General features: G+C 45.2%; 2 protein-coding genes across 9 annotated transcripts in view; one reads left to right on the forward strand and one right to left on the reverse strand.

The window, feature by feature from the left end:
* Positions 1-16,972, forward strand: part of WTIP (WT1 interacting protein) — an 80,784-nt gene that overhangs the window by 51,280 nt on the left and 12,532 nt on the right. The window contains exon 3 of the mRNA XM_086847793.1: positions 4,506-4,573. Within this exon, the coding sequence (XP_086703919.1) occupies positions 4,506-4,573 (68 nt within the window). The remainder of the gene's footprint in view (positions 1-4,505; positions 4,574-16,972) is intronic.
* LOC111934709 (uncharacterized) overlaps positions 1-16,972 on the reverse strand; it is a 90,792-nt gene that overhangs the window by 7,976 nt on the left and 65,844 nt on the right. For 6 of the 8 annotated variants that reach the window (XR_015275438.1, XR_015275436.1, XR_015275446.1 and 3 more), the window contains one exon: positions 8,957-10,587. The gene's annotated coding sequence lies outside the window, so the exon portion shown is untranslated. Of the gene's footprint in view, positions 1-8,956; positions 10,588-16,972 lie in introns of those variants that run through there. The other 2 variants (XR_015275443.1, XR_015275440.1) reach the window with 1 other exon arrangement.

The following is a 16,972-nucleotide window of genomic DNA, read 5'->3' on the forward strand; positions in this document are numbered from 1 at the left end:
CGTCAGGCACGGAGACAATGCAGGCTTCTCACATGAACTTGCTTACTTCACACTACTACTAAATCATGATTACCAAAGGGTTGTGTGTTTTCAATCATCAAAGAACTTGAAATATTATAATAATGCTTAGCACTTTTCAACTTCAAAGCATGCTGCAAACAATAATTAGGTCTAATAACCCTGCTGTGACAATGAGACATTCCTATCTCCTGTTTTACAGCAGCCAGGGGGGTGTCAGCCCCTGCTCCGGTTGCATCCATCCTGTGTGAGACAGGAGATCTTCCACTGAAGGCTGTGATTGATAAACTGACCTCTCCACAGGCAAACACTCACGGCCAGCAGCAGCAGTGATGCTTTCCAGGCTGGAGGGGAAAGGCAGGACACTTCCAGTGCTCTTTTGGGCCATGTCCCCAAGACTGTAAAATCTGGGCTCATTCACGTTTTGTTCCATGGGGACCTGGAGCAGCATTTGAAACAGGAGTGGAAAAAAGTTGTATTCCATCTTGGCTTCCTAGCTGGTGTGTTTTCACCAGGCAGCAAAGTGTAGTGGAGACTGGGGAGAATACTGTGGACAGCCCAAGTGAACTGGGGTTCATTTTTCCTTTTGCAAGCTGCCTTTGAGTTGGACCCTTTGATAAAGGAGCAGCTGTCCCATTCCTCCTAGTCTGTGACATGTAGGAGATAAAAATTGTGCAGGAAATACTTGATGGACACATTTAAATAACAGACATTTATAAAAAGGCTAAATGTCCAAACCGCTATTAAAAACTTAGAGATGGTTCTGCTTTAATTTCTCTTTTTTTTTTAGAGTTCCACAAAACCTGCATTCTTTTGGATGTTTGTCATGTTGGTTGCAATCACCAGTTGTGATCGGTCCTTGGGATAGAGTCATTTCTAGCTTTCATTTTATTATCTTCTAGATTATCTCATGAATGTTTGCACTGTTTGCTGGGGTGTTTGTGAGGTCTCTGCCTCCCACCCAAGGTGGTGGGACTCCCTTCTCCTGGTGCTCGCTCCCCCTCCAAGGTGGGGCTGTTGGGAAATGGAAACTATTTGTTTGTCACTGGCAGTGCAAAATCTTTGTTTACTGTGGGAAAACAAGGCTGAAGAGCACTCAGGGGAGAAGGGGCTTCCCCCCAAAAACTGCTGCTGGTGTCAGGAGCCTGCACACAGCTGGGTGGCTCCTGCCCCGGGCCAGATCCCCCTGTGCGCTCCCTGTGCATCCCCTGTGTGCTCCCTATACATCCCCTATACATTCCCTGTGCATCCCCTGTTCTGCTGCTCTTTGGGTGTGAAACAGAGCCAATTCCTCACTGCTGCTGCTGCAAACTGGTCTGACGGGGCAGGCATGCCAAGGTGGGAATCCAGCAGGAGGAGGATGTGTTTGTGAAACCCCATACTCTGAACTCTGTGCTAGGCTGCTCATTGTTATTGTAATGAGCCGTCAGCAAGTTGCATCAAGTTTTGTCAGAAGCTCTTGACTTTTTTTGTTTCAATATTATGAAAGCAAATAGTAACCAGGCTTGGCTAGACACAGTCATTCAAAGGAGAGCCAAGCAGCAGGACCTGTGTGCCAGTGGGCAGGATGATGTTACCTTCCCTGGCTGGCCAGGTGCTTGCATCAGCTGGCTAAAGCAACATCAGGGGGTTTTTACTCATAATTTCTGCCTTATTGACAGTAACAGGTCACAGCTACACCCAACAGTCCTGGTCCCCGAGTTGATCCAGCCCTTTGAGAGGTGAAGCCCCCTTGTCCAGCATCTGGAGCTCGGGGAAAGCATCCCAATATCAAGGTGATGCACCCACCCTGGGGCTGGGGCCACAGCACTGCCTCTCCTCAGGATTCCTGTCTCCCTGGCAGCGCTTCCCTCTCGACTGCAGTTTGCACATGATGCACTCCGAGGCTGATGTTTGACCATGTTCAGTGCTGTCATTCAGTCAACCCTTCCACAGGACAGGAATGTACACTTTTGCCTTTATTTCTAAAATGCAGGATGTAGAAGCCAATATAGGCATCCATGGTTGGTTGAGTGATATCTTGTTTATGAGATAATTATTGTACAGTCCTTGAATGAAATTCTTGTCAGGTAAAAGGCCTGTCAGTCTTGTTAATCATTGCTAGTAATAGTCATTATCATGTGGGCAAGCTGCTTGCCTGCTTTATGAGTTTAGGCAAGTCAGTTCCCTAATGGGTGTCCTGTATTTTTCAGCTGAAAAATGGGGGAAATGGTATTTTCCCTCAGTTTTGAGAGGTGTTGTGCTGGGAGTGCAGTGTGCTGCAGAGGTGGCATGGGGACACTCCCAGTGGGGCTGGGCACAGGGCAGGCAGCTGCCAAATGCAGCTGGGACCTCTGATGTGTCTGAGAGATGCTCCAGAACACTGGATTTGCCTTGTTGGTTTGGATCAGAAGCTTTCTGCTCCATCTCAGTCCAGGAAAGTCCTGGCCCCACTGGTTCCTGCCAGTGATGCTGTGCTAAGGAAAGAACCAGAGCAGAATTTGTGCCATTCCTATCAACCTCAGCACTGCCAGGCTGGGGTACAGGGTGGCATGTTGGGGTCCTCCTGCCCCTTTGGCAGTGCCTTGGGAGATGCTGGTTCCTCCCCGCACTGCTCTCCTGCAGAGACCCTTCCAGCAGCCAGCGCTGGGATTTGTCCCTGATGGCCAACGCTGCTTCCCCTGCAGCAAACACCCAGCTCTGGGGTGAGTGAGCACGGGGGATGTGCTGCATCAACACATCCAAGGCAGGTCCCTGTTCTGGCTGGACACTTCATGTCCACCAGCTGAAGACAAGTTGTGTGCCAAGGCTGGATCTGACAGAGACAACATGTCCTTTACAAAGCCATTCTGGCCTCTTTCCTTTTTCCCTTTCATTCCACGTACTTTACCTTTCCCTAGAGTGGTGTAAAAACAGCTTTGACAAGCAGGAGGGAAAATGTAGATGTGGTTGCTCCTGCATCAGTTGAGAGAGGCCCCAAGGTCCCCTGGTTGCTGTCCCAGCCTTGTTCAGGGGATGGCCCAGCTTCACCTCAGACTCTCAGAGGGTGCATTGCCCATGTCCCTGGGGTCCTGGTCCCCACCAGAGCCACCAGGAGCTGGAAAGACAAACAAGAGCTGACTCCACCTACCAGCAGTATGGAGACAGCAGCCGTGAGATCAGCAGCCCAAGAATGTGCACACAAAAGAAGCATTTCCCTCAGCCACGACAGTAAAACCACCAGACAACCGCATGCAGCATGTGATTTCCCAAAAGCATCAGCCCAGATCCCAACTCCTTTGTGCCACACACTGTTTCCCAGGATCAGATCACAGTGGCAACATGGAAAAGGTGTTTTCAAACACTGCAAATTAATCATATTTTCCTCAACACTGTTTATGGAAACCGTGGAGAGCGCTCCTGCCCCTCTGTGCTGGCCAGTTGGCTCAGCTCACCGCCCCACGGGGATCAGTGGTGTTCCTGGTGCAGCTGGAGGAGACATCCAGGCTGATTCCATGGAGTGAAGCTCCAGCAGTGACCTGGGATCTGTTGTGCTGGGAACTCCTCTTGCCCTCTCCCTTGCCTGTGTTGCTGCTGGCACAGCCCGAGGCAGCCGCTGTCCATGTGAGGCTGCTGAGAGCTCCGTGCCCGGGAGCTTTGGCCAGTGGGAGCCTGGCACAGTGGGAATGAGGTGAGCTGGGATGAGTTTGCTTTCCCTTCTCCCTCTCTGGTTTTACTCTGCTGAAGCAGCGCTGCTTTCAGCAGAGCAGCTCTGGTGTAAGGCAGCTCTGATGTGCTGTATCTACAAAGTTATTTGGCTTGGTGGTTCTTGCATTCCTGGTTTGAATCCTTTCTGTTGGGACTCTCTGTGGATGCTGTGCATTTCTTCACTGCAAAGGGAGCCAGCAGATCATGACTACCACAGGCTGTTAGTCAAGTTCCACATGGTCTAATGAAATGGCAAATGTCAAAACTTGAATACAAAATCTCTCATTTTCAGTGTGATTTTACTGCCCTTTCCTCCGTTAGATGTGCCTTGTACTGCTTTAGTGTTGCAGGGAACTGCTGTGGCATTGATTATTAATATTTTTGAGGGTGCAGGAACATCCATATGCAGTATCCTTTGTGTAGTCCTTTGGAGACAAATGCTGCTGCTGTTGATGGCAGTGGATGTGAGCCTGCTGGGATTTTACATGCCAATAAAATTGTCTCAATTTGCAAAGGAGCTTTTTCCCCCCCATCAATTTTGAGCTTAGATTGCAAGTTTTTCAGAAACTGTTATCAGCTGGGTTTCATAATGTAACACTTAAAGGTAACATTTACTTGGTACCTAAGGCGAGCTTTGGTACCTGATTTGGTAAGAGCCAAGAGCCTGACCCTCAGGCCTGGCTCTGGATGGACCCTCCAGGGAGGAGAGGGGCCAGGAACAGACCCCACAGACACACAGGGGATGTGCTTTGCACTTTGCATCCTGAACAACTGTGTTTGGGGATGAAGAACAAAATTCTGATGGTCCTGTGTTTTAACAGGGAGAAGACTACGAGGGAAAGCATTCTACAATGTCAATGGCAAGGTGTACTGTGAAGAAGACTTCCTAGTAAGTAAGATTTCAGGCATTTTTTTATCATTTCTAAAGCAAGTCGTTCTTTTATGTTGGCTTGTTTGCTTTGAGAGATGGTTTGATGATGCGGGGCCTCCTGCCAGTGGCGGAATTGGGAAGCATCTTCCACTGACTCCTTGGTTTGAAGTGGTGGCTGTAAAACCAAGTACATAACTGCCCATAAGCCAGCACAAAGTGTAAATTACCAGGATAAACACTGGAGCTGCTCAAGCCTGGCACTTGAATTGCAGCCACAGAGACTTGCCTGCCAAGGCTGAGCTCGAAGTCAAACATCTGGGGAAAACCAATCATAACAGGAGGGAGAGGTTTGTGCTGGGAGCACGGCAGAGCTGTGCACAAAGTTGCTTTGTTGAGGCACAGTTTAATCACTGCTCTGCTCACGGGGCTGTGGGGCTGACTTGTGATTAGCTGGGAGCTGTTGGTCATGGAGGGGCAACTCAGGTTCTGTCCTTGCTCACAGAGCTTTTGTAAATGCTTTACTTTAGTAGAGACTAAGTCAAAAAAGAAATGAAGCCTATTGTTGGGCTGTGTTGTTCCAAAAATAAAATATTCATGCAATTAAGGGTGAGGATTGTGCATTGCACCACAAATGATTCAATATGTGCAGACCATTTAGAGTTAAGATGAAGAGTATGGCGTGGCTGAGAATTGCAATTAGAGAGCAATGATATATTTTAGCTTAGAGGAAGATGAATTTGGACAATCAGTATGTTGAATTTATGCCAGCTTATTTATTGAAATACCATTAATTTAGAAGCTTGGGTCTTCCAGGACGACTTTCCATTTCTAATGAATATATAATCATGCTTTTTGCAAAGGAATTATTCAAAGTATATCCCACAACAAAATTCTTACTGGCAGTTCAAAGTGCACTAATGCATTTCTCATCAATGCAATCCATAAAATTCATGGAAATTCCTAAAATATAAGCTGTATTTGCCTTTACATGTTACACCTTTACTGTGAGCTGGAACCTGTTGGAAAAGAAACCAAAATGTGTTTTGTGCAGAAAATAAGTATCTTGTTACAATTGAAACTTGTTGCTGTTTTGCTTGCATTCTGGAGAGAAAATTCTTTTTTCTTCCTTTTTTTTTTTTTTCCAGCTCTTTACTGTGTTTCTGCAGCAGCACAGGGAGGGGGAGAGGAGGTGGAGTGTGAGAGGGAGGGGCTCAAACCTTTGAGATTTTTCATTTGAACTGTCTTGGAATGTACTTTCCCCATGATCAAAACCTTTCATCCAGACTTAATGACATGATTGTTGTTATTAGCTTGTAATTTCAGCCTAAACACAAGAATTTTAAATCTAAAAATCTTAATCTTTTGGAGAACATTCAGTTTTCATGGGGTGGGGGGAAAAACTCTTCAGCTCAGGCATGTTGTGAACTGGGTTTCTGAAGGAAGATACTTGCAGAGATTTTCCTAGGAAAACTGAGATTAAGGGCCTGATAGGAATAAACTTTCTGCAAGTTTGGGAACTGTTGGGACGTTTAAGGCACAGATTTAAAAGCCCAAACATCCCACAGGTGTGTTTTAGCAGATTCCTAGTAGCAGAGGCATGGGGGAGAAGCAAACGAAAGGACACTTGTGTAAGTCAGCAAAGAAACCAAATTCTGACTTTGTCCCTGCTTGTGATATTCTCACTGTTTCTCAGGAAGTGATTGCATCTTCTCTCAGCTCCCTTGAGGAAATGTCATAGCAAGAATCCTAGGAATTCCTAGGAATTGTATGGTATCACTAATGAAATCAATCAACCTTGCCTATTTTAGAGTTCTGTAAATAGAGAAAGCAGAAAGCTTTTCTCAAAGTTGAAAGGAAAAAGGTTACAAAATAGCCATTAAAAAGGAAATTATTTTAACTACTTCATCTTCCCAAGTCTTCCTCCTGAACGCTGGGAAACCCCAATTCTTTTTAAGAAAAGGCATTTTCAGTCCAAAGCAGAAAATGAAATGCTTTTTCTGGATAACTGAGAATTTCAGTCTCTAGCATGACTCCAACTCTTTAGTGCAGCTCTGTTACAGTGCAGCAGGATTCCCTGCTGACACCATGGTAGTGGAATGTTAGGGAAGGTAAAGCAGGGGGATAAGAGAAAGATTATTTCAATTTGGGAATGTAAACAGATACAGTCTAACTGTGTTGTAATTGTATTGCTGCTAAGAAAATGCTGCCTGCCCTGGGTGTCCTTCCTCTTTCTTGGCTTCTGTTTGGGAATTGATCAGGAGAATTAGATGCTCCTGTTGGTTTGGGAGCAGGGTCACAGCTCTGTGGATTCACAGCCCCAGACCAGGTTATTTCAAACCCAGCAAGGCTAGAAGGCAGAGCAGCTTCAGATGAGGGCAGGAGGTGCAGCACAGCCCCACTGGGGGCACTGGTGACCCAGGACGGGCTCTGTGTACCAGCCTTGATCCTTCCACGGGTTCCCAGGTCAGCCTCAGAGGTCGATGTTTCCTTGCCCACGGTGCCACTGAGGCAGCAGTGGTCTGAATGAGCCCCTCGTGTGCTCCCAGCAAGAGGCATCCTGAGGGGAAGTTGCTGTCCTGCCCATGGGGGACAGAGCTGGTGGCACTCCCTGGTACCTGGAGGAGAGCCATCCCCTAGCAGGGAGGGCTGTCATTGCTGCACAGCTCTGTCCTTCCCCACTGTGCCTCTGTTTATCCCATTCATTATCCCATCCCATTCCCCATCATCCCTGGAGTCACACCTGTGTGTCCTGCAGGCCAGTCCAGGCAGGACACAGCGATTTTGGGGCTGCATTGAGTAGCCCCTGAACAGTGATGGAAGAAAAGCTGAAATGGCTCTTGATGTGAGTGAATGCAGAAAATTTAAGTAAAGAATAGATATTCTTTAATTTATGGGTTTCCTCCTTTTGTAGCTGCTAGAAATATCGAACATCCTATAGATGTCAGTATTTTATTTCTCCTGCAATTCTGCATTTTGCTGTGGCAGAGTAGCTCCTGCTGGAGCAGTCTCCAGAGCTGCAGCCAGTGGCTCACATGGGATACCTGGTTCTTTAACTACCACTCACTCATGACAAATGAGCTCTTCCACTCAATCAGAGGTGGTATGTGGAATTCACTGCAGTGATCCCTGAAGCCAAGGCCTTGAGAAAACCTGCTTTCTGATCCTTTCAAATGTTTGGCTTTTGGAAGTGCTCTCCTTGGCTAAAGTGTCCCCCTCGAGGTCCATCCAGTGCCGGGTCCAGCTGCTCCAGGGGTCTCCTCTGTTTGCACTCTGGCCAAGAGCTCCTGTGCAGGTTATGTTTGAGCAGAGCACAGTTGTCACTTCAGGAAGAGCCTGAGAGCTTTGGCTGCCAAGTGCTTCCAGACAATCACTCAGTGTAAGTGTGGCGTGAGGAGCTGCTGGCATCAAACTTTCCAAATCCTCCCCTTTCTCGGAAAAGTGTTTTTGGTTTGTGGACACAGGTCCTGAGTGAGCTGCTGCTGGTGCTCGTGCTCCTGGTGAGCCCCAGGACACCCTGCAAGAGCCACAAGGTACATCCTTCTGGCAACGTTTTCCCACGTTTGCTCCTACTGAGGGCACAGTCTCCACACCAGATGGCTTCTTTTGCTCTTTCTTTGCAGGGAAGAAGTGCCAGAAGTGTTTTGGTGGGCAAAGGAAGCCACAGTGCTGCCTTCTGTAGGGCTGGGAATCCCCTGCACCTGGAGGATTTGGAATATCTCTGCCTCCCAGGGTTATTTTTATCAGCCTTCTGCTTCCAGCTCTGATTAGCTGCACATTCTCTCAGAGCTTAAACCCTTATTGGCTAATTGAATGAAAGAATCAGATTTAAAAAAATAAATCCACAGATAATTCTACTTCTGCCTTAGACATTGCCTGATCTGTGCCATTGCCAGTAGGACACTGCATGTGTGAGGAGCAAAAAGAACAAAAACAACCTCCCAAACTTTACATTGCTTTGCTTTAGCTCTAGGGAGGATCCAGTTACTCCTTTAAATGCCACCTTAAAGTAACAAGTCCAACAATACCCAAGTCTTGCCCCAGCCCTGTTAGGAGAGTTATTTCATGAAAGGAAATAAAACAAATGACAGTTTAATCCTTTCCTGAAAGCTCTTTGGACACAGATGGCTAACTAGCCATAACAGAGACACTGTTCCTGGTGAAGTGAACAAAAAATAAATGCCTTACTGTATAATAAATAATCCCAGTCAGATGTTCATGTTTCATTTTGTTGATAAATTGCTGCATAATCATGGGTGAAGGAAAAATAATTTTGTCTTTCCTTTTCCATGCTTAAATATCACGTAAAGAATTTTTTTTTTAAATAAATACTGTTTTGCTTGGCAAAAAACACTTTTAAAATGTCACCAAAGCAGCCTGAATCTTAGATCTATTATCTATCTCTTTTCTTTTTTTCCTCTTTTTGATAGGCTTTTCCTTTTTCTCTTGAGGTAATGAACATTATTGAGTGGGGGTCCAGTAGAGGTTAAGAAATGAGAGAATTTCCCTCGAGGGAGGAGATGAGAGGGAAAATGAAGCTCGTGACAGATGTTAGTTACATTGCTTAATGCACTACTGGAAGACACTCAGATGCTCTGGAAATAACCTATTACAGACACTACAGGCCGCAGTGCATTGCATTAAGGTCATCCAAAACTTCCCCTTTTAAGATTTTCTCTTTCACTGTCTTAAAACTTTGCCAAATTTAATCATTTAGGCTGAACTTCATGCTAGGTTTTTGCCTCTGGCTAACTTTACTGTCATTAGTTGTTGAAAGTTTCATCTAGAGCTGTTCATCCATTTCAGTGAGTAAGACTGGAGGAACTCTGCCCATAAATCCTCAGAGAGAAAGGATAAAAGCTTTGTTTTGCACATGGCAACCATAAAGAGACTCGGTGCATTGCAAACCTTCAGGAGCCTTTGGGTGTCCCCTCCCTGCTGTCTCCAGGAGGAAGGCAAGCAGCTCACAGCCCCAGCAGAGCCCCTTGCAGCCCTGCTGTCCCTCCCCAGCCTTCCTTCTCCTCTCCATCCAGTCTGGTGGGCTTCTGGATCCCTTTCTCCCCTGCACCAGCCACTGGTGCCCACCCAGGACACTTCTCTTTGCTGGTCACTGCAATGCAAAAGTTGGTTACAGAGGACATAGAGAGCCTTGTCTTATATCCACAACCATAAAAGTCACAATGATTTCAGAAATGCAAAAGTATCAGGGTGTGCAGGACCAGGAGGCAGGTGGGAAATGGAAATGCTCAGCCTTTCATGGGGGGAAGGGATAGGATATCACCTTGGGAGCAGCTGAGTGATGATGGGCAGCTCCTCAGAGCAGGGCTTGCACCTTCATCTCCTGTAGCACCAAACACAGCAAGACCCTCACCCCAGCCAGGGCCCCTGGGCATGGCTGCAATGTAAATATTAATACTAATGAGGCTTTTCTTCTCAGTTTGTGCACATGCTGTTTTCCAGGCCTGGCAGTGTGGGAAATGGCCTGTCCCACTTGCTGGGGCACTCAGAAGATAGTTTTTATTTAGTGTAATGGAAGCTGATGGAAGCTGGTGTCAGCTGGAGTCAGAGGTTTGATTTTCCATCTCAGTGACTATAAATGTTTGGAAGTCCCCCTTGGGAGGGAGCCCTGGGACTGGTGCATTAGTCAGAGAGCCCATTTCTGCTAAGTGAGACTCAAAAAAAATAGACTCAGTTGAAAAGGTGAATGATTGAAGTTGCAGCTTGTGTCCATTTCCTATCTAATGGGAATCACAGAGCACATGGAGTTCTAGATAACTGGGAGGATTCTGTATTTAGGAGACTTGCTATTAGAAGCCATACTCCAGTCAGAGAACAGACAGACATGGGAGTTTATTGATATGTTTAAAGAATGATGGAATCAAAGCTTAGAAAAGGGACTTACTGCAATATTCCTGATGTACAGAAGCATAAGGAAGGCTGTGAGTGTTTTCAAGGTGCTGGTTGCTCTAGGTTGGGACAGAAGGTTCCAGAGGCATCATGAATGCCAAGCGTTGCTGTGCTCCCAGATGCTGTCACTGAAAACAAAGACAAACAGTTTCTAGCATGTTCCTAATGGGAACATTAGGACACGAGGGAGTGCAGTCATGTTGCTGCTTGTGAAGGTCTTGCTCCAGCCCCTCCCTGCCAAAAAAATTTGAAAAGTTTCTTTCCTTAGTTTTCCCTAAGTTTGTAATGTGCCAGTGGTCCTGGGTTTATTTTATAAATGAATTTGACAGTAATGATGATAAATTGTGAAGCATTGGGTCAAACCTACAGATGGTTTAAAATTCAAGTTTCATACTATCCAGGGGTATCAAGGTCAGATATTGGTCTGCCTGTGCACTTTGGACTTGGATATGAATCAGCATGAAGAGTGTGAAGAGCTGAGTTTGGGTTTGCCTCTTACTGCAACACAATTCTGGAGTGCTGTATCCTGGATCAGGAAGTTACAAGTCCACTGAAGCTGGTGGCAGAAGTCCTATTGTCTTCAGGGGGGCACCTGGGTTTTCTCCCAGGGATTCACCCCAGAGGACAAAGTTTTAAAGCTGGGGCCCATAAACAGTGAAAGAAGCTGAGGGTGAAGGCTGTGAGCGCAGGTGCAGGAGTGCAGGACACACCACAGGGCTCACTGGGCAACACTGGGGCCACAAGAGGAAGCCAGCTGGAGTCCTGAGACATCTCAGGTTTATAAAAGAGCAATACACAGGCAGTGCCTGGGCCCAGGTGATAATGCAGATAAACATAATGCAGTGAAATTTCAGGGTGTGAGTAAGGTCTGTGTTCAGTGAAAGGGCACTCAGCATTTCCTGAACTGGGTTGCAGATTGTTAAATGAGTTGCAGGGATCACTCTCTGGGAAATGGCAAAGGAGAAAAGGCAAAGATGTTTTTTTTCTGAGATGTAGCACTGCTCACTACCTTTTGTAACTATCCCATATGTTATATTTGCTGGTGGAATGTTGGAAGAGCCTGTTACGAAGTCCAGTTGGTTTCATGCCAGATAATTACTCCCCTATTTCCTCTTGAGATGGTGATCCAAATAGCCAGACTATCCATTTTGCTTAATATTACATTGGAAAGTAAATTACAATAACTGAAGCACACTTAAAAGAACTAGGGCCCTTTCTAATTATGTCTTAACTCCTGCCAAACACTTGTAAGCAGACAGTACTAATTTTTTTCTACGGGAGGGTTAGAAAAAGACCCATGTGAGAAAGTGGCATGTTTCCACTTTGGTAATAAACGTTGGTATTAACTGCTGTTATGTTCTGAATTGAAATCTCTCAACAACTGTTTTGAATAAAATCCAGATAATTTTTTTTCCAGGAAGATAGGTTCTTGTGTAAACATTTTCTTTCAGTGTTTGCAGTAGATGGTAGCAGTGACAGTAAACAACCTGCAGCATGGCCCTGTGCAGTGTGAAGTGCTGGACAGTGTGAATGGAGTCAGTAAATGTTGGGCTCTGTAATATGATGCAGAGTTAAAACTGTTGATTCAGCCTTTTTTCTTGATCATTGTCACTGGGAAGCTCCAACAGGAGTTTGTTTAAGAAAGGTCTAGGTAAGAAAATCATTGGTGGCTCCTAATTAATCACACAGCAAGCAGCCTTGGCGAGTGCTCACCCAGGATCTCCGTGGTACTGTAGGATGTAAATGGTCTCTTCTCAGGGGTTATAAAATGCCTGACTGGCATAGGCAGAGTTCAGGATCAGCTGAATTCTTGGCAGAGTTTTGTGCATGGCCACACCACCTGCTAGCTCTGTGCAGAGCATGGAGTCCCTCCTTGTCCTGTCCTTCTCCTTTAAACATAACAAAGTGAAAAGACAGAAGCAAGAAGGCAAACTGCTGTGTGGTGTTTCCTCACAGACAGCAAGACAGAGTGAAGCAACAGGATACATGAAAGGGTTTCAGCAGGATGAAGAGTAAAGTTCTGGACTATTTTCCTTTCATTAATCTGTCACCTGCTATGAGGCTCCTTTATCTTTGAGCCTGAGAAGGCCCCATTTTGTCCAGTTCATTTTAATCGCTGCATTTAAATATGCGTGTAAAAAACAACAACAAAACCCCATCTGCATGAAACCAAATTTGATATTTGTTCCCTCTCTTAATGCAATCCCATGAATTTCTTACATTGTTGTGTCCCATGTAGTAAAGGTCCCATGCAGAGAGCAAACAATACAGCAGTGAGAAGACAGATGCTCTACTAATGGGAAAGCAAGGAGCAGAGAGCCTGTGAGGGATTACAGGCAGCCTGGGGTTGGAATACATTATTAGCATAGCACCCAATTCAGAAATTAGTTTTCAGAACTAAATGCCTGAAGCATTTTGGCAAAAATTCCTTATCATCCCGCTTAAAAACTCTTAAAGCGTAAAAGAGTAGGAATCTCCAGCCTAGGCTGAGCAGCCACGCTTGGGGACTTTGCAGTGCTGCTGCAGTGAATTGGAGATTTTACAGCTTCATACCATTGCCGGGGCAGCAGCTGCCACACCCACTGAAATGTAACCCACTGGCTCTGCTTGCACAAACCTTCAGCAGGTTTTGAACATCCTCATCAAAGAAGCAAATGGGCCTGAATGAGATTCCAGGGTCTGTTTCCAGGAGGAAGGTTTTGTGTTGTTGAGTGCATAACAGCAGGGAAGAGCAGCAGCCCCTCCTTGGGCACGGTCAGGCATGTGAAGGAGGAGCCAGTGACATGTCTTTTCAAAGGCCTGACATTGCCTAAGGTACAAAGTTTGGGTCCTGAAGCCTTTTTCAGGCACACTATTTTCTGAATGTTTTTCTTTTGAAAGTCATGATGGGAACATCGAACTTTAAAAGACCCTGGTAGACAACCGAGATTTGCCGCAGGACTGAGAACAGACAGGAGAAATTGTTTCTCATAGTACTTGGTGGGATTATCCTCCATGCATAATTGTTCATTATATGCTCAAAATTCATTGTTAATTTCTTTTAGAGATATTGCATATTAGATAGAAGAGTTATAAATCCCAAGATTATCACAGGAGGATACTAACAGGCCTAAATATTCAGGACAGAAGGGGTCTTGTTTTCCTCTTACATTGGAACAAAGACTCTTGGACAGGATCATTAGAGTTTTGTTTTTTGGTTTTTTTGCCTGTTTGATAATCAAAGTATATTGGACAGCAAACAAAAGAAAAGTTCAGCCAGCCAAGTCTTCTACTTTATTTTTACTCTTCTATTCTAACATAATTAACATATTTCTCAAGGTTTATTTAGTTTCCCAGAGTCTTATTTTATATAAGTGTCATTGAGGAGCTGAATTACAAAGTCTTGATTTGTGCATATAAAATGAGATTTTATTATCCTGGTAGAGAAGACAAGGACAAGGTAAATATGGGAGAAAACAGTTGAGACCAGACTAAGAAATCAGGAAAAATAATATGCCAGCTCTTCAACTTACACTTTGTTTTCTTTGCATCCTGGTGTATCCAGCATTGTACTCCTGAGTCACAGAAGGGAGAGCAAAGGGTAACACTTCATTTTCAGCTTTGAATTTCAAAACTGGTCTTTTAATAACAACTTCTCTCAGTGTTTTTATATATGCTTAAGGAGTATCTGTAGTGAATATTAGGGAGAGTTCAAAATGAGGTTTCCCATTTGTTGTGGATACAGGGTGTCCATAGACTTCTGACTGTTCCTATCCAGCCTGAGATTGGTCTGTATTTACATCACTTTATTGCTCTGCCAAGAAAATGCTTTTTTTAAGAACCTGGCACAGTGGGAACCCTTCTAGAGTAAGGCTAGAATTGAGCCCCACACTGCTTAGATCCTGAATGAATTTGTGCCTATGAATACCATGGGAACAGGAACCAGAGCTGAGATTTTTGGCTTCCCCATGGGGGTCTTGCCTATAAGCCTGTGTCACTTCACTGCTTCACCTCAGCCTGTTTTTCACACCTTCAGATTTGGAATGGATGTGCTCAAAAGCTCTTTTTACTCCTCTGACTCTGTCAGGAATAAGAAAGGCTCCAAGTCTGTGTAGTGAAACCTCTCTCAGTTACCTGCTCAGTTGCCTGCTCCTCCCTCCCAGCCATGCTGGGAGCCCACCCGGGAGGCTCTTGGTGTGCTGAGAGACAATAAAGAGGCTGTTCTGCCTTGTCTGCAGTCTGGAGCAAGTCACAACTCCTCTCCACATCTCTGAAGATTGTTAATAATCGAGTGCTTCAAAGACAGACGTTGACAATTTTAATTAGTATTTTAAGACTTTTAAATTCTGCTTCTAAAAGTCAAAGCTTAGTACTGTAGCTCTGTTTGAACACTCCAAATTAGGATCAAACAGTGCAAAGAAGCAGCAGTAAGCTCCAGAAATGTCGAGAAATTAATTTATTGCTTTTAGCAGCAGTGTCCCACAGTATTGCCATCATGTAGAAAAGAGTGCTGCTGGGCTCTGAGGCTGTTATTCTTTTCCAGTCCAATTAGGTTTAAAACAAAGCAGACCTGGATCCAAAACCTCGATCTAACTGAACCAGGCCTTCAGTCTGTCTGGGACTGACCCTGTGACTAGGAGAGAAAAGAGTGGAGTGCTAAAGGACCAGCTCCCTGAGCCCATGAAATACTGTGTCACTGCTGTTAGACTTACTGCCATTCTGCAAAGTTTTCTTAATGGGGTAATCCAGTTCTGGATATGTTTGACTAATAACAATTCTCTTGCTAAAAACAAATAATGGTTTTAATTTAATAGGGTTAGTTATATAAAGAGTGATTTTGTGTCAGCAAAGCCTTTCTTTCTGACAGAAGTGTAATTTATGACAATCTAGTTAGCAATAAATGCCATTAATCTGACCACTATGCCATTCTTTTCCTGGGGAATAATGTCCCCTCTTAATCAATAGCTGTGTGAATGCTCCTTTGCATTCCTTATCAAATGACAGCCAGATGGTACTGGTAAATTCATTCCAGCAGGATTTTAGAATTAGCTGGGTTTGTGCTGTTGTTAATCCTCTGCTGTCTGTGTCACTAGGACCTGCCCACCTGTTTCCAGTAAGCCTGGAGTTCCCAGCCCTAGGAAGCAGTCTAGCCAGAGGGTTACTCAGTCATGGGGCAGCCAAGAAACATCCCAAGCAGTGAGACCTTTTTTCTGCATCAGTAAGAAGAGCAAAAAAGCAAAGAAAAGTAGTATGTTGCAGAAATAGCCAGCTAGGACTGCCTGCCTCTGTATTTGTTCCTCAACACCCTGATCTCTTCTAGGGGAGTTGAAAAGTTTCTTAAGACTGCATGAGCTGTGTTTCTTAGGGCATGGTGAGTTTTGGGCTGTGACAGCTGCTATATCATTTACTGACTTCCAGAGCCATTTAAGTGTCTATGAGACCTTTCCCTTCATAATCACTTTGTTGCATAGCAACAATAATTTTATCTCCAACCTATTGATCCAACATAATATGTAATCCCCTCACTCCAATAAAAAGGAAAACATATGGCAGCTCCAGGCAGGGAACCACAGGCTTTTGATGTGAGGGGACAGCTAATCCCCACTAAACCAGGAGGAATGGAGCAAGATACACACTCTGGGGCTCAGGGGATGCATTAGGTGCCTGAGCCAATTAACCTGTGTTCTAGAAGAGTCTGGTTTACATTCATCCTCCTCTTCCTCATCCTTTATGTTGTGCAATTAAAGCACATTTCAGGTGAGCTCTGCTAGAAGAGCATCAGTGTACAACACCCCCAGGTAGGGGGGTACCCCTTCTCCTGGCAGGATGGTGCACACACAACTCTCAGCTGAGATGGGGCTGCAGAGGGTGAGGAGAAAGAAAGTTCAGCCCCTGCAAACACCAGCTTCAAATGTACATGGCTGGAGTTCCTCAGGAAGATGTCTCTTGTTTGTAGGCTGTGGCTTGTAGGTCAGTCTGATTACCTGGATGGTTCTTCTATACCTCTAAACAGAGGACTAAAAGCAGACCTTGGCATCTGAAACAGGATCTGCCTTGGGGACAGGAGTACAGAGTTAAGGTCAGAACTGCTCAGGCAGAGAACACAGAGCTTTGGTCCCAAGCAGGCAAAGCATCTCCCCAGAGCCATGCCCTTGGCAGTGCAGCATGGGCTGACAGCTGGGCTTTGGATCATCCTTCTGAGGTACCTCACTGCTGCCCACATTGTGCAGTGAGCCCAAGCTCCTGTGAGTGCACTGGATTCTTCCCTGCCTGGAAGGCTTGGTATCCACAAGGCAGCTAAATCCTTCTCAGGCCTATCTTCATTTTTTAGCTTGCAAATAGCACTGAGTGAAATATAGGTCCAAAGTCTGAGATCTCTAATTTCAGCAGGAATTGGGAGGTGAGTCCAATGCTATTTAAAACAACCACCAAAAGAGTCAATTCAAGCTAATTTCTGCACATCAAACACAAACTTTCCATATATCAAACTTACAATAATACTGTTACATTGGGAATCTCAGTGGAAATATTGCA

Source organism: Cyanistes caeruleus, chromosome 12, assembly GCF_971803275.1.
Source record: "Cyanistes caeruleus chromosome 12, bCyaCae1.hap1.1, whole genome shotgun sequence".
NCBI lineage: Eukaryota > Metazoa > Chordata > Aves > Passeriformes > Paridae > Cyanistes > Cyanistes caeruleus.